This window comes from Scylla paramamosain, chromosome 36 (assembly GCF_035594125.1).
Source record: "Scylla paramamosain isolate STU-SP2022 chromosome 36, ASM3559412v1, whole genome shotgun sequence".
NCBI classification, from domain to species: Eukaryota; Metazoa; Arthropoda; class Malacostraca; order Decapoda; family Portunidae; genus Scylla; species Scylla paramamosain.
In genome coordinates, this window is record NC_087186.1 from 14,111,908 (window position 1) to 14,127,566 (window position 15,659).

General features: G+C 37.8%; 3 protein-coding genes across 6 annotated transcripts in view; 1 reads left to right on the forward strand and 2 right to left on the reverse strand.

The window, feature by feature from the left end:
* The window catches only part of LOC135091043 (post-GPI attachment to proteins factor 2-like), an 8,688-nt gene extending 7,948 nt beyond the window's left edge, over positions 1–740 (reverse strand). Inside the window, exon 1 of one of the 3 annotated variants that reach the window (XM_063988372.1) lies at positions 343–740. In XM_063988372.1, coding sequence (XP_063844442.1) covers positions 343–345 — 3 coding nt within the window. In that variant the 5' untranslated portion in view covers positions 346–740. The remainder of the gene's footprint in view (positions 1–342) is intronic. The other 2 variants (XM_063988371.1, XM_063988370.1) reach the window with 2 other exon arrangements.
* Positions 741–2,307: 1,567 nt separating this feature from the next.
* Positions 2,308–9,126, reverse strand: LOC135091038 (protein AATF-like). The gene is made up of 9 exons (XM_063988361.1): positions 8,938–9,126; positions 6,860–7,319; positions 6,314–6,531; positions 5,367–5,551; positions 4,834–4,910; positions 4,424–4,594; positions 3,723–3,918; positions 3,246–3,452; positions 2,308–2,490 (listed from the first exon to the last, which is right to left on the reverse strand). The coding sequence occupies exons 1-9, from the start codon at positions 9,020–9,022 to the stop codon at positions 2,359–2,361; spliced, it is 1,731 nt and encodes a 576-aa protein (XP_063844431.1). The 5' UTR covers positions 9,023–9,126; the 3' UTR covers positions 2,308–2,358.
* Positions 9,127–9,621: 495 nt separating this feature from the next.
* Positions 9,622–15,373, forward strand: LOC135091041 (40-kDa huntingtin-associated protein-like). 2 transcript variants are annotated; one of them, XM_063988368.1, is made up of 9 exons: positions 9,622–9,732; positions 10,130–10,176; positions 10,712–10,857; positions 11,787–11,933; positions 12,241–12,370; positions 12,875–12,977; positions 13,212–13,336; positions 13,877–14,055; positions 15,267–15,373. In XM_063988368.1, exons 1-8 carry the CDS (start codon positions 9,665–9,667, stop codon positions 14,044–14,046), a joined length of 936 nt encoding a protein of 311 aa, XP_063844438.1. In that variant the 5' UTR covers positions 9,622–9,664; the 3' UTR covers positions 14,047–14,055; positions 15,267–15,373. The 2 variants fall into 2 exon arrangements, with proteins under 2 accessions (XP_063844438.1, XP_063844437.1); XM_063988367.1 differs by having other exon boundaries at positions 13,877–15,373.
* The last annotated feature ends 286 nt before the right edge of the window (positions 15,374–15,659 follow it).

Sequence of the window (15,659 nt, forward strand, 5' to 3'; positions counted from 1 at the left end):
GGCACTGTCCCCATCCTTTTCACAACTTTTTTTTCCTAGCCTCAACAAATAAATTAATAACTTAATAACTTAACCTAACCAAACTTAACTTAACCAAAATTAACCTAATAATCAAATCTAACCAAACAATCCAAACCAAACCAAACCTGGCCAGAAGCCGCCAGTCCACTCAAATCGCCACGATGTTAAATAGGGTATAAATCCTATTCATATATATACAAAAAAAAAAATGCAGATCAGTGAGGTGCAGTTATTGGTATGATTAACCGAATTAGGTATGAACAATAAGCTAAGAACAAGTAGGTAAGGACACACACACACAAACACACACACAGCCTTCACCATTGGATGACAGCCTGCCCCTTGATGAGCCTTATAGAGCCCATCAGCCGGTCACGGTAGCAGTGACGGTGACGGTGGCGGCCTGTGGGGATACAAGATGCACTGAGGCAGCCACCGTTAAGACAGAGTGCCAATGTGAGCTACAGGCGGCACTTCCAGGCCTACAGTGCCTGTGCCGCCATCAGCTGATCGCCACAACAGATCACCGACTGGCCGCGCTAACTGACGGGGCGCATTGTACTCTTTCTTTATTATTATTGCTTCAGTATTGCAATCAGTCCTTATATGATTCATGTATTAATCCCTTTACTGACGTCATCGTCCTTTGTTAACATTCAAAGGAAGCCTCGGACACACAAAGAAATGTATTTATTTTTTTTACGGCACGATTTCAGACATCCTGCAATACTCCCGCGCCGCACCTCCACTACTTTCAAATGCTCTAATTAAAGCTACACGGATATTTTATTTTATTTTATTTTATTTATTTATTTTTGTTATTTCTTTTTTTTCTTTTTACGGTTCTAGTGTTAACCCTAACAAAATATCAACATTACTGTCAGGAGAAACTCTTGATAACCCGGGCTAATCATCTCTGTAGCCTTGGGTAAGAGAGCAACGCATACATGATGATGTATTCTTGCCTTGTATGATTCCACCCACTCCTCACTTATATGATTTTTGTTTCAAATCTTTTACTGGTGTGGCCGTTATTTGTTAACTTTCAGGGCATACGATAGAAAAAAAAAAATTGCTTGGACATAGAAATTAATAAGTTAGTTCATTTAAAAAAATATTTGCTTGGACATATAAATTAATAAGTTAGTTCATTTACTTATTTAGTTATTACCTCTTACTTAACTATCAGCTGGTTACCGCCACCTCCATCCTACCCATACTGATGCACACTTGCTCATGTGTGTGTGGAGAGAGAGAGAGAGAGAGAGAGAGAGAGAGAGAGAGAGAGAGAGAGAGAGAGAGAGAGAGAGAGAGAAATATTGTACGTAATCATGTAGAAAGAAAATATCCATGTGCAATATATGATAAATGACTGAATGGAACCAGAGGTAATGAAATATAATTAATAAATGAATAAATAAAATAGATATAACACCCTTCCCTTGCTCCTTTACACCTCTGTGTAATCTTATCTCTCGTGTTATAAAAATCTATTTGGGTCAGCAACATTTTTCTTTTCTTTTTTTCATGGACCACAAAGTAACATTTCATAATTACCACGCCCTGTCTACCAATACTATATCATGATTCTCTTTTTATTTATGAATTTGTACAGTTTCTAGCAAATAATCATTATCATAACTTGTGTGAAATCGATATATTTGTCTTTTCATAACTGCCATGTCCTATCTAGCTATACTATATCAGATTTATGATTTTTTTTTAAAGTTTCTAGTCAATAATAATAATCATAACTTACATAAGGTGACAAGATTGTTAACATGGCGTACTTTGTGCAAATCGAGTAATTCGGTATTGATTACACTCCAAAACTGAGTAAATCAAGCAATGAATTATTAATTTTTACTCACAAGGGAAATAAAATTTTTGGTGAACAGTGGACTCTCTCTCTCTCTCTCTCTCTCAAGACATTAATGGGACAACTATTGGATGCTATGTAACTTTATATATTAATCTATTTATTTATTTGCTTCTTTATCACTTAATTATTTTTGTAACTTTGCTATTGTGTGTGTGTGTGTGTGTGTGTGTAAATCTACTAGTAGTCTGAAGGAACATATTGAAAGTAAAGACTGTTGAATACTAATGAATTACCACCCAAAACATAAGTGGAAGACAATACACCAACTTCCTCACACCACCAGCACCACCAATACCACACTACAAACCACTAACTTTCTTACATCACCACCACCACCATCACCACCACACTACAACCACTTACAACTACCAAACACAACACCAGAGAGGAATAAAACAAGAATAATACAAGAAGTACACAACAATATAATGATAAGATACAGACTGCTAACCCTATCACTGAGTCTTGGGCAACCTCTGCTTCTGTAATGACTTGCCAAATAGTGAGGCGAAGAGGGTGTTGATGGCACTGTCGTCCATCTGAGGAGAGTGTGAGGGTGCCATGTACTGCTGCAGCTTACTCATCACCTGGGGGAGACCAACATATGTAAGTCCACAGGTTCATGTCCTCTTAAGAACTCGCTCTTAATGGTTACCGTCAATATTTGTATCTGTGTTTGTATCAAAGTTTCTGAGGCAGACTTACTTCTAATCTTCCTAACCTTGCTTGTCTTCTTGCCAACTTTCTTTGCCTTACACCCTTGCAAGATTACAAAGCATTAAAGAACATAAAGACATAAGAAAATAAGTGAAGCTGCAAGAAGCCATCAGGCCTACAAATGGCAGTCATTATATCAAAGATACGTACCTATTTCCACTATCACCACCATCCATACATTTGTCTAACCTTTTTTTGAAGCTCCCTAATAACACAGCAGTAACAACTTGATTACTGAGTACACTGCATTCATATACCACTCTATCTGAGAACAAATTCCTTCCTATCTCTTTTTTTTAAATCTTGTTCTTGATTACTGATCCTGAGAATTTTGCTTACATCATCCTTATCACATCCCCTATACCACTTAAAGGCCTCTATCAGATCCTCTCTTAACCTATGCCTCTCTGAGGAGTGTAAATCTAAAAGCTCCAGTATCCTTTAGTGAGGAAGACCCCTCATCCCCTGTATCCTTTTAGTCATTCTCCTTTGTACTGATTCTAAAAGACATATATTATAAACCTATATTTAAAAGTACAGGCCAAGAGACAGCATGGTAAAACTGATACTAATGAATAAGATGTACAAAACAAAACAAAACAAAGACATGAAACAAAAGACTTACTTCATATCTAAGCTTCCTTCCTTTGCTTGCCTTCTTGTCCACCTTCTTCTTTGCCTTCCGCCGCAGGTTCTGTATCTCAATCCACTTGCGGGACACATCCGTCATGTTATCCGACAGAGACACCTTGGCCTTCAGCACCTCCTCCAGCGACCGCGTGTAAAAGTCAGTGTCATCGAATATCTCTGAATCATACTCCACGTCCTCCACCTATGGGATGTGGATGGACAAACCTTGCTACTGTATCCATATTCAGTAAGGTAAATTAAGGTACAGTACAGTGAAGTTTGGTTAGATTAAGATAAGATAAAGTGAGATATGGTGAAGTTAGGCAAGACAAAATAAGGCAAGATATAGTAAGATGAAAAGTACAGTACAGTAAAATTAGGTTAGTTTAGATTAAGTTACATTAGTTGGGGTAGATTAGATTAAGTTAGTTAGGTCAGAGTTCACAAGCAGCACACAAGGCAGAACACAAACCTTGGTGGACTCCCTGTGGCGGCCCAACACATGGTAGGTGGCGCCGCGGGTGGTACCGGTCATCTGGGTGCGACGGACCAGCGGCTCTCTGTTGGCCAGGATGTTGTGGAGCTGCTGCAGGGCCGAGGTCTCAAAGCCGCTGAACCTGTTGCCTCGTGCACTGTGGCTGGAGAGTAACCTTGTCTTCTCGTACCATCTGTGGGAATAATTATCATCTATATAGTAATAATGATAATGGAGGAAGGTGTAAGGAAAAACAGGAGTGACAAGTTAAGCTTATCTTTAGCAAACTTTCCTTGTCACTCCCATTTTTCCTTACACCTTCCTCCACTTGTCCAAAATGTCTCAACAATAATAATAATAATAGCAATAATAATAGTTTTATTTTGCTATCAAGCATATCTTATTTCCAAGCTGTGTGGCTGATTCCCATAAAATGAGGGCAGGAGTACTTTCTCTTCTCTTTTGGGGGCAAAAGTTGTGTATCTATCAATCTATCTATATACCAAGCTGGCAATCCTACACAGGGTAGCCCAGACAAAGTACCACACACACACACACACACACACACACACACATCATTCACACTCTCAGCCCCATCAGCCCCTGGAGGAAAGGCATAATCTTGTGGCCACTAAACTAAACACATAACAGCTTTAATATTTCAGTAATTCAAGTCCAATCAATTCCTACTCCCTTACTTGTTGATGGTTTGGTCCCGGAATGGCAACACTGCTGCATGTCTCTTGCTCAGCACTTCCTCATACTCCTCTACTTTCATTTTACGCTTCACTCCCTTGAAACCTTCCCCTGCTGCTGCCACACTCTGCTGTTGCTGCTCCTCCTCCTCACTGCTGGTTATCTCTTCATTACTGGGAGAGGCAGAGTTAGAGTCAATGTTTTTGTTTATAAGTGAGATGAAAGATATGGTTTGATTTTTCTTTCAAGGTGTTCTGATGGAGATTCAAATGGAAATAGAGATGAGTTTTTGTCTCTTCTTTCTTTCTATATAAGGGTGATAGAGTTGATCCTTCCTTTCTTTCTAGACAAGCAAAGTGGTGGAGATGGAAATGCAGGATAAAGGAGAGAAGGAATGCAGGACCACACCTACCTCTCAGTGCCCGTGTCCTTGGCTGCCTTGCCGGTAACAATGTGGTTGGTCTCCGGGTATTGCCGCAACAGAAGCTCCTGCAGGTAGTGACTGGGATTAATGATAACTGAGAGACAAAAAAAAATTAAAAACCTCCTGGAAATGCTGACTAGGATTAATATTACATGATGACTGAGTGACAAGAAAAATTAGTCACAAAATCCTGAGTCAGTTACGAGACATCTATTGTTACTTATTAAACACGAATCGTAAGTGTATATTGAAACACCTGTTACTACTATGATAAAATGAATGTTCTCTATTGCCCATTTATTTATCATTATATTACATAGTACTTGCCCAAAACTCACATTACTTTCACTAGGATCATAAAAACTGAGAATCAAGGAGTTTCCGGCAACCCACATCAAATGAATACCCTCCTTCTCTTCCTCCTTCCTATCTTTCATTACATTATTCAGTACTAGACCCAAACCCTTATACACATCTCAACCAGACCAGTAAAGCCCAACACACACAGGTCACCTCCTCACCTGTATCTGAAGCAGTGAATCAAGGAGTTTTTTGCTGGCCACTCTCGCTGCAGTCAAGTTTTTCAGGTAATTTGGGTCTTGTTCCCTCAAAAAAAGTTTGTACGTGTCATGCTGAGGTAGCTGATTGGATGCCACCACCACCTTCTGCATACAAATACGTCCCTCAAACAGGGAGTCGTATATTCCTGGAGACATAGGTGGAGGTACAGGTTAGTGAGTGGTGTGCTGTGTGAAGTTATATTGAATAACCCATAACTTGTAAAGGTTTCCTACACTCAAGGAAGCACTGGTGTGATTAACAGCTAGTGAATGTGGTGAGAAGGTGTAGGCTGAGGTGGTATGGACATGTCAGGAGAGACGAGACTGTGGGAGTTGGAAAGTAGTTGAAATACCAGTACAAGATTAAAGAAGGACTAGAGACAGTGTGTGGAGGAAAACATGAGAATAATGAACAACAGTGAAGAGATTGTCTATGATTGCAAAGAATGGGAGAGATTCATTCATATCAAACCTGACACAATAAAAAATAAGGATATCAAACAAGTAATGAACAAAGAAAAACAACAAAAAGTTAGACTGATTCAAAGTAAATTAATGTACATGCAAATTAATTGAACTAGATGTGATATTTTTAAAGGTCATGTCATTTCCAGCATAAATAATAAAACAGTAACAAATCAAGAAAACAACCAACAAGTTAAACTCATTCAAATCCATAAGTTAATGTACTACTCAAAAAACTTCAACCTGGTATAACCTTGAGCGAAGAAAATGCAAAACTGAGGATGTACTCGTATAAGTTTCATTTGCCATGCTGTCAAAATATTTCACCCACTTTCAGCTTTTCTCCATTTCTCATACCAGATTGGAGTTCTCTCAATAGTGCACACAAACTAACCAGACTGAGCACATTATTCTGAAAAGTCATGCCATTCCCACCACATTACCTAGCTGGTTCTTCACGGCCTGTCCTCTCTTCACCTCCTCCGATGAGTCCTCTTGTCGGAACTTCCTCAGTGGTCCTTCCTTCTGCTGTGTGTCTTCCATATCCATATCTTCCTGTACACCCTCATCCTCTTCCTCCTCCTCCTCCTCCTCATCATCATCATCTTCCTCCTCATCCACATCATCGGCAAATTTGCTAAAGTCGCCATCGTCAATAAATCTGTGGAATGTGAGAAAGAAGTTTTGAATTATGCACATATCTTTGTTCTGTCCATGTTCTTATATACACGACAGTCTTGTGTTTTCAAAGATTAGTGTAAAATGAGCCTATGGACAGTAGTGGTGACTGTAAATAGTAGTAGTTGTGGTAGTAGGTGAATGAATGTGAGGAATGAATGTGTTAACCATGAGAAAATTTATGTGTGAGGAAACTTTGTGAGGAATGAGAAAACTTAAGTGACAAATCAATGTGGTAATGATGTGAAAACTTGTGTGAGGAATGAGGAAACTTAGTGAGGAATGAATGAAGTAACAACAAGGACACTTACGTGACACCTTCCTGTTTCCTCTGAAGATCCTGATAAAGCTTCTTCACCTCTTCATTTTCCTCACTGCTTCCCTCATCATCCTCATCCTCCCCATCTTCCTCTTCCTCAAATTCATTCGTTCCAAGCTTTTTCATTTTCCTTGACAGTTTATCATTATTTTCATCATCACTCTGTTCCTCCTCCTCTTCCTCCTCTTCTTCTTCATCACCATCTTCCTCCTCTTCTCCTTCCTCATCATCATCTTCACTTCCTTCCATGATGCAAAATTTAGCAAGTTCTGGATCAAAGTCAACCTCATTATCCTTCTTCAAGTCCTTCCTCAGAACTTTCTTGCCCTTGTAGCGTGGATCCTTTTCAGCCTCAAGAGCAGCCCGCCTGGCCCTTAGCTTACTGAGGGGTTGCTGTCTAACATCCACCCTCTCCTCATCCAACAGCGAGTCCACAACCTGGGCTTTAGTTTCTGGAAGGCCGAGATCATTGGGTTCAGTAATTAGCAGTAGTAGTAATAGTAATAGTAATGGTTGTAGTATTAATAAAACTTACAGTAACTATTCCAGTCAAGTGCTGCCATGCATAATTGAAGTGTCTCTCAGTCCATGCTGCCAACTTGCTCACAGCTTCATTTCTCGATCAGTTTCCACATGTCCTTTGATCACGCGTAAACAGAAATGGAGAGACAAATGTTGCCAACACGGCTTCATCCTTTTCTTTGTAACCTTTGATGGTGGAAAATTCACGTGGTTTTGTCTCTGACCGCCGCGATGTTTGAGTGAGAGATGAAAGCGAATTCAAGTAATATTCAGCCAAACTAATCAAAACACGTCTCATCGGAAATAAAAGGATCGTTCTGCAGTAAACTGTCGCCGCATGTGCACAGACTGAGATTTGCAGTGTCTCTCATGTTAATCTCTACACCGCCTCAGTGATAAACATCGGCAGGAACAAGAAGGGTGTGTCTCCATGCACTGAAGACTATAGATGCAACTGTTATTATAAATACGCAAAATTCTATCGATTTCCAGAGATGACTGTGCCGTAGAGAATACTGACACAAAAACATGCAAGGAAGATAAGCTAATAAATTCTATTACTCCCAACACCAGAGGAATAATAGCCACCGTATGTAAAATAAAATGTATAAATAAGATAAATAAATAAAAAACAAACAAACTTACACCATAATGAGTACCTGAAGGATGCTGGTCACTGATATAATTATAAAATGTGACCACCTGTTTTTGTAGGGAACATGAAATTAAATAGCAATAATAAGATAGATATAAAATAAGACGGTTCTAAAAGCTTATAAATAAACTGTGGTAAAAACAACAATATACACCATTTAAAACAAAACATGCAGGAAAATATATAGACAAACTTAGCTCAATCCAACAAAAATATAAGCAGATAGACAAGAACAGGTGAATGCAATGACAATAAGAACAGTAAACAAAATAAGAGAGAGAAAAAAAAAGGAAGGGTACAATGCAAACAGGAAAAATGGAAATGGACAAACACAAACAGCTAAACAAAAACATGCAAACACAAAAATCGGTTCTCAACTTTGGCGAAGATCAAGGTGCATTGTAGCTGAAGACATCATTAGCATTTACCAGCTTGAAAATAAAATATGATGAGGGAGAGAAGAGAACAGTGCATAAGTTTTAGCTAAGCAGAGAAAAGTAGCAACATAACAAAAACAAGGGCAGGTAAACACAACACTCAACACTAAGAGGAATATGTACGAAATTATACCAAAAATAAATAATAAATAAAAAAAAATATAGAATAAGCGAAGACAAGTGACGTAAGATGTGTTTTCCTGTAAGAGCAAACAGCCACAGGAATTCAGTGACTGACGAAGCTGTGTGTGAAAGGAGCACCCAAAGCTTTGTAAATAGGGCAAATTAATTTAAAAAAGACGCGATATTACGAACTTGATTCAATCCTGTAGAAATACGATTAGATAAAAACAAACAATTAAACACAAACATTCAGACTAGAATCAAAGAGTATCGTAGAAAGACACAAACAAGTAAACAGAGCGGGTAAACATGCATAGGTAAATAAACACTCACCTTCATTCCCGTCATCATCTACATTAAATGACGCTCCAGGATTCAACAGGTACTTCTCCACGTATGATTTCAAGGCACTAGACATGTTTCCTCTTTTTCTAATACCACTGGAGGCCTTAACACACGCACTTACATGTGCACGTCTTTCTCACTCCTCTCGTGGTTCTCCTCTGCAGTACTGCCAACTTCTCGCTTCTCATTGTGATGAATGAGACTTATAATAATGCGTTGTTAGTAGTGTTTATTTTATTTTTTAAGTTCAATTTAATTATAGAATAGTTTTGTATAGATATTTTTCTATAGTGAAGTGTTATATTTTTGTGAAGTGTTAGTGAGTTATTTGTTTTAGTTGGCTACACTGTGGCTCTGTTTACATCTTAATCTTGGTTTTTATATTATGATTAATGTGATTTATTGTGTCATAATATCTCCATGATATGATTGATTATAAAATATCCACCTTAAATTCTAATTCCAACTATCTTCTTCCTTTTAATTGGGAAAGCTGGTAAAATAAAAAGAAAAGAAGTTTATTTACATCAAAAACCAAATATCACATCATAAACTCTCCTAAAAACACAATAATAACATGAAAACTTTACAATTTCACTAAAATTATCAAGCATGACCATCGATTCTTAAGATTTACATAATGATTAATAGAAATCTTTCGATAATAATAGTTGAAGGTTGCTATATATTTAAATAGACCAATATTACTGGAACAATGGAGGCTGGTGCAGGGACAGGAGGGTTTTTGGTGCAATATCGCGGTATTTCCTCCAAGTTAAAGAAGTAAGGACTGCTGGGTTTGTTTAGTGTTGTGTTAGTAACCACCTTGATCGTCTAGTTAGATTTAGTTATGTATGTATAAATGTATTTGTTTGAATTGATATTGTTGCTACCTATGCTACTGCTGTTACTATCGCCAGTACTGTTATACAACTACAATTGTTACTACCTCGCCTACTAGTGTTACCATAACCACCATCACCACCGCCTCCTACTACCAATACTAATACTTTACTACCACCACCACCACCACCACCACCACTACTACTACTACTACTACTACTACTACTACTACTACTACTACTACTACTACTACTACTACTACAAGTATCACCATTACCACAATTTGTAATCACACATACACTAAAAGAGAGACCTAATCAATTCTTCACTCTTCCAGACGCTTCCTGCGCAAACCTAATGTTGCCGAGGCTAGCGATGAATTTGGTGAGTACAGACAGACAGACAGACACTTCAGCTTTGTAATGGTGGGTTTAGTTATCATATTCGCAAGACTGTCACGAGAGGATTTGAGTTCTGAAGTATTGTTTTGTAGTGGTGAGATTAGAAATATAGTTTTTTTCTTTATTTTAGGTGAAAGTGAAAGATTTATTTTTCTTTTTAGTGTTTTTCAGTGTTTTTTTCTGGTGTATGAGAGAAAGAAGTTTTTTGGGGGTATAAGTGCTAAAGGGGCATCTGTGGCTTGCATCTTCCATTATTTTCATATTTTCTTACATTCTTATTAGCACCTTAACCCTCTCACTGCAATATGCAAGAACAGCAGCACCATAAATAATGTACAAAACTTCATAAGCATGTACAAGAAAGAAAAGGATAGAAATTAATTAATTTTGCACTTTTCTAATCAGTATAATATTTGAAAGTGACTAAAGAACAATAAAATATGACTCATAGTGGTTAGTAATTCAATGAAGATGTACCAAATATTATTCAAAGGGGTAATTAATGATTCCCCCCTCAGGCCAGCTTGCACGGGAACTGAGTGAGGGCGAGGCATGGGCACAGGCTGGCCTCTGCTGTGTGGCAGTGGCGAAGTGTGAACAAACTCTGCTCAATGCGTCAACAGAAGTGTCGGCAGTGACGCAGGCGGCACGGTACTTCCTCAAGGTGGGTGTTTGTATGCTTGTGTGTGCGACAGTGATTGAGACTTGTGTTGTATTGTGTAGTGTTTTGTTTTGATGTTTATGTGCTAATATTCTTTCTTTCTTATTTCCTTTATTTTGTTTTTCATACTCAGTTTTTCTCTCTATGTCTGAAGCTACTGTTATTTTATGTTCTTTTTTTTTTTCTGTTCATCTCTCTAAATATGGAACTGTTCCCAATTTTTACTGCTGTACAAACTCGCCTATTTTTTCACATTCCACTGAGACCTGAACAGAAAGACGTAAGACTGAGCCTCAAACCTTCACATCTCGTAACAAAAACAGTAAATTAATCTAAGAACAAGAGGTATTTTCTGCCATAACTACTGTCAATGCTTCATAAACTGGAAGATGGAAGATTTGTAGGAGGGACACCAGCTAAGGGCAACAAAAATCCAATACAAAAAAAAAAATAAATAAAAAACCCCACTGAGATGCACACAGGCTAAAAACAGCAAAATAACCAAAGAACAGCGATTTTCTATTAATGATGGTTTACACTCACACTTCCATGCCTAAAAAAATTAATGAGAGAATAAGAGGTGAGTTCCATCATAACTATTCTTCGTACCTTCACCACGACCTTAAGAGGAAGACAGTAGAGTGACCAGAGAGCGACCATTTTCTGTGAGCGATGGTTAATTTAGCCTCAGACTTGCATCCCAAAAAAACTGTAAACTGATCAGAGAACAACAGCCATTTACTGACAAAAAAAAAAAAAAAAAAAAAACAGTGAACAATAAAAAAAAAAACAGAAACTAACAAAAAAAGAAAAAAAATGTAACCTAACCAAAAACAAACAAATAATCAGTGAAATAGCCAAAAAATAATAATAATAAATAATAAACCAACCAGAGTACCACTACTAATTTCCTGTTGGTTCGGTTCCTTCAGGCAGAGACCGTGAACCACCAGCTGCACTGCCCAAGCTTCAACGAGCACCTCATGACGGCCATCAGCTGCTTCCAACACGCCATCCAGCTGTACATGGAGCAGGGCAAGCCGGCACTGGCAGCATCCTTGGCCGTTGAGTTAGGCCAGGTCAGTCTTGGATGGTTCTCTCTCTCTCTCTCTCTCTCTCTCTCTCTCTCTCTCTCTCTCTCTCTCTCTCTCTCTCTCTCTCTCTCTCTCTCTCTCTCTCTCTATTATTCTCTCTTTTTACAGTATTCTTTTACAATTTTCTTACTTTTTATCTTATATATATTTTTTTAGTGTTTTTCACATATTTTCTCTTTTACATTTTTTTTACAGTTGTTTACATTTTTCCTCTTTCCTCACCATTCCTTTATGATTTTACATTTTATTCCCTTCCTCAATTTACTGCACCTTGTTTTGGTCGCCCGGACAGGCCCTGCGTTCACTGGGCAAGCCATCCGAGGCCCTGACGTGGCTGTGCATGGCGGCAGACTTCCACACCGCTTCGCCCTTCCACCACCTCACTTGCCTCAGCTACATCGCCTCCTGTAAGGTTGAACTAGGTGAGTGTTATACTGTGTCAAATTTTCTCAGTGTCTCTCAAAGTTCGTTTTTTTTTTTTATTTATAAAGAGAAAAGAGTGTTGGATATTTTTTTTTTTTTTAAGTTCTTTTTTCATCTTTATTTTTGTGGCTTGTTTTCTTTTTTTTTTCTTTTTTTTTTTTTTGCTGTTGTTTGTTTTCAGTCTTTTGTTTATAATTGTCAGTGGTGTTTTTGTTTGGTAAAGTTGTTTGTGTGTTGTGTTTTTTTGTGGTGGAATGTGTGTGTGTGTGTGTGTGTGTGTGTGTGTGTGTGTGTGTGTGTGTGTGTGTGTGTGTGTGTGTGTGTGTGTGTGGTGAAATCATTGTTATATTAGTCTCTCTCTCTCTCTCTCTCTCTCTCTCTCTCTCTCTCTCTCTCTCTCTCTCTCTCTCTCTCTCTCTCTCTCTCTCTCTCTCTCTCTCTCTCTCTCTCTCTCTCTCTCTCTCTCTCTCTCTCTCTCTTTTTTTTTCTGTGCTTTGTTTCAGGGGACCTCCATGGAGCACTGATGATGTTTACCCAGATCACCAAACTGATCACTGAGACAGCAGGGAAGCCTCTCACTCACGCCCATAAGGACATCTTGGCAAAGTGAGTTACTCTCTCTCTCTCTCTCTCTCTCTCTCTCTCTCTCTCTCTCTCTCTCTCTCTCTCTCTCTCTCTCTCTCTCTCTCTCTCTCTCTCTCTCTCTCTCTCTCTCTCTCTCTCTCTCTCTCTCTCTCTCTCTCTCTCTCTCTCTCACTCTCTCTCTCTTTTCATACATACATACACACTATTACTGTTACTTCATTTATTTATTTATTTTTATTTTTCTGGTTTCTGCAGATGTGAGATTTCCTCCCTGCTAATTCTGTTGACCCTGCAGCCCCTCCCACAGCAGACCAACCCAGCACATGCCCGCCTGCTGGAGAAGTATTCCTGGGCCACACCTGACATGCAGAAGCCAGATGGTAAGGTGTTGTTGTTGTTGTTGTTGTTGTTGTTGTTGTTGTTTTACCTAATTTGCTGTTTGGTCTTTGTTTTTTTTGTTTTTTATCTTATTTTTTTCCTTTTTTCCTATTTGTTCCTTCTTTTCTCCTGTATGTGTGATATTTTCCTGTTAGTGTTGTTTCTCTCTTTGATTTTCTTTGTATTTCTTCCATTTCTCTCTGTGTCATACCTCTAATGTCTGTTTTATTTTGTTTTCTCAGCCCCAGCACTTTACAACGTCAATAAATACTGTCTTACTTCCAACTCAACCTGTATGTTCCTCTAATACTTGTTATCTTCTGTTCTCTTTTGCATTTCCCTCCTATTTCTACTTGTATGTATTTCTAATGTGTATTTTCTTATGTTTTTCCTTGCCTCACCACTCTACAGTGTCAATAAACTCTATCCAACTTCCATTTCTTCCTGTATGTACTTTTACTGCCCATTTTCTTTTGTTTCCATTTGATTTTCATCGTCTCAATACCCTACAGTTCCGTTTTCTTTTCTTTTCTCTCCCTCAGTACCCTATGATGATGCAGAGCTGGTGGTGCTGCTGCAGTCGCTGGTCCTGGCATGTCAGGGTGGGGATACCGAGGCGCTATCCTCCCTCAGCCAGCACCTAACACCCCTCCTTGGCCCAGACCACCTCCACCTCCTCCACATCCTTGTCACTGAGATGAACAGGAGCTAGTGATGTGAAGTAGGTGGTAGTGGTGGTGGTGGTGGTGGTGTGTTTGGTGGGTTTGTCTGTGTGTGTGTGTGTGTGTGTGTGTGTGTGTGTGTGTGTGTGTGTGTGTGTGTGTGTGTGTTGTTTTGTATGTGTTGTTTAGTTTATTTATTTATTTTTATTTTTTATTTGTCATTTTAGTTTAGTGTGTATTTTTTATTTGTCATTTTAGTTTAGTGTCATTTTTTTTTCAAGTTTTCATTATTATTGTCATTGTTTGGTTTATATTTTTCCAGTTTTCATCATCATTTACTTTCCTTTTCATATTTTCCTTTACCTATTTATCTTTTTTTTTCTTTTCTCATTATTATAATCTTTTTTTTTTCATCATTTATCACTTAGCTTCTATATCAAGCTTTCATTATCATTTGTACATTATCTAGTTTCCATTTCAAGTTTTCATCATTATAATCATCTACAACAGTCTTTATTTATTAGTCCTCTTGTTGAGTCCAGCACAGGGGATGTATAAAATTAAAATTGTAAATATATATATATATATAAATTTCACATATATATCTGTTGATCATTCTCTCATTAATCTTAAATTCACCAATAACTTTTATCTATTGAATTCAACTTGTTAACTTATGTATGTGTGTGTGTGTGTGTGTGTGTGTGTGTGTGTGTGTGTGTGTGTGTGTGTGTGTGTGTGTGTTAATGCAGTCAGTGGTGAGCTATATAATATTAAGCAAATTTGTACATAGGAATGATACAAAATATACATATTTTATACAGGGACTGCCACATGTAGGCATAACAGCTCCTTGTAGCTTCCCTTGTTGTTCCAAAGCTTCCTGTTGACTCTGCATTAACAGCCAGAGAAAGATACCCTGCTAAGCCATCACAGGAGTCAAACAAATACTTAAAGACTACAATAACTTCCACTAGTCTGTTGAAAGTTGAGGTTAAGTGCCCAAATACTTCTGAAAATGGACCCTAGAGGATAAAAATACAGTTGAGGGTTGCCAGCTCAGACAGACCATGTTCAGCAATCATAGGAGTCGTACAAACATTTACAGACTCAAATAATTTCCACTGGTCTTGAAAGTTGAGATTAGCTGCCCAAATGTTTCAGAATATAAACCCTAGAGAATAAAAATACAAGCGAGGGTCCCAGCTTTCTAATTTCATTCCATTTAGTTGCATTTTTATCAATTTTCATTCCCCCACCTCTGCTGCAGTTTGTAAGGCTGGGCTGTCCTGGTTACCTGTTGTGATTAACCAGGAACTCAAAGGACAAACAGCCCCAGATGGTAAACTAATAAAATTTATATAGAAAACTAAATAATCTACATTATTTTTTATCATCCTGTGGAGGTTTCAAGTAGGAATCATGTAAAAAAGAAAATAATACTTAAAAAATTAAGAATATTGATAAATTATTTGATTGTTTTATTATTATTATTATTATTATTATTATTATTATTATTATTATTATTATTATTACTTGACAGTTTAAGAGCAGGAAATTGAAGTTTTATTGATTATATTTATCCATTTGCCTTGGCGAGTCTGATATTAAAAAAAAATTACTACTACTACTATTACTACAAATACTACTACTACTACTACTA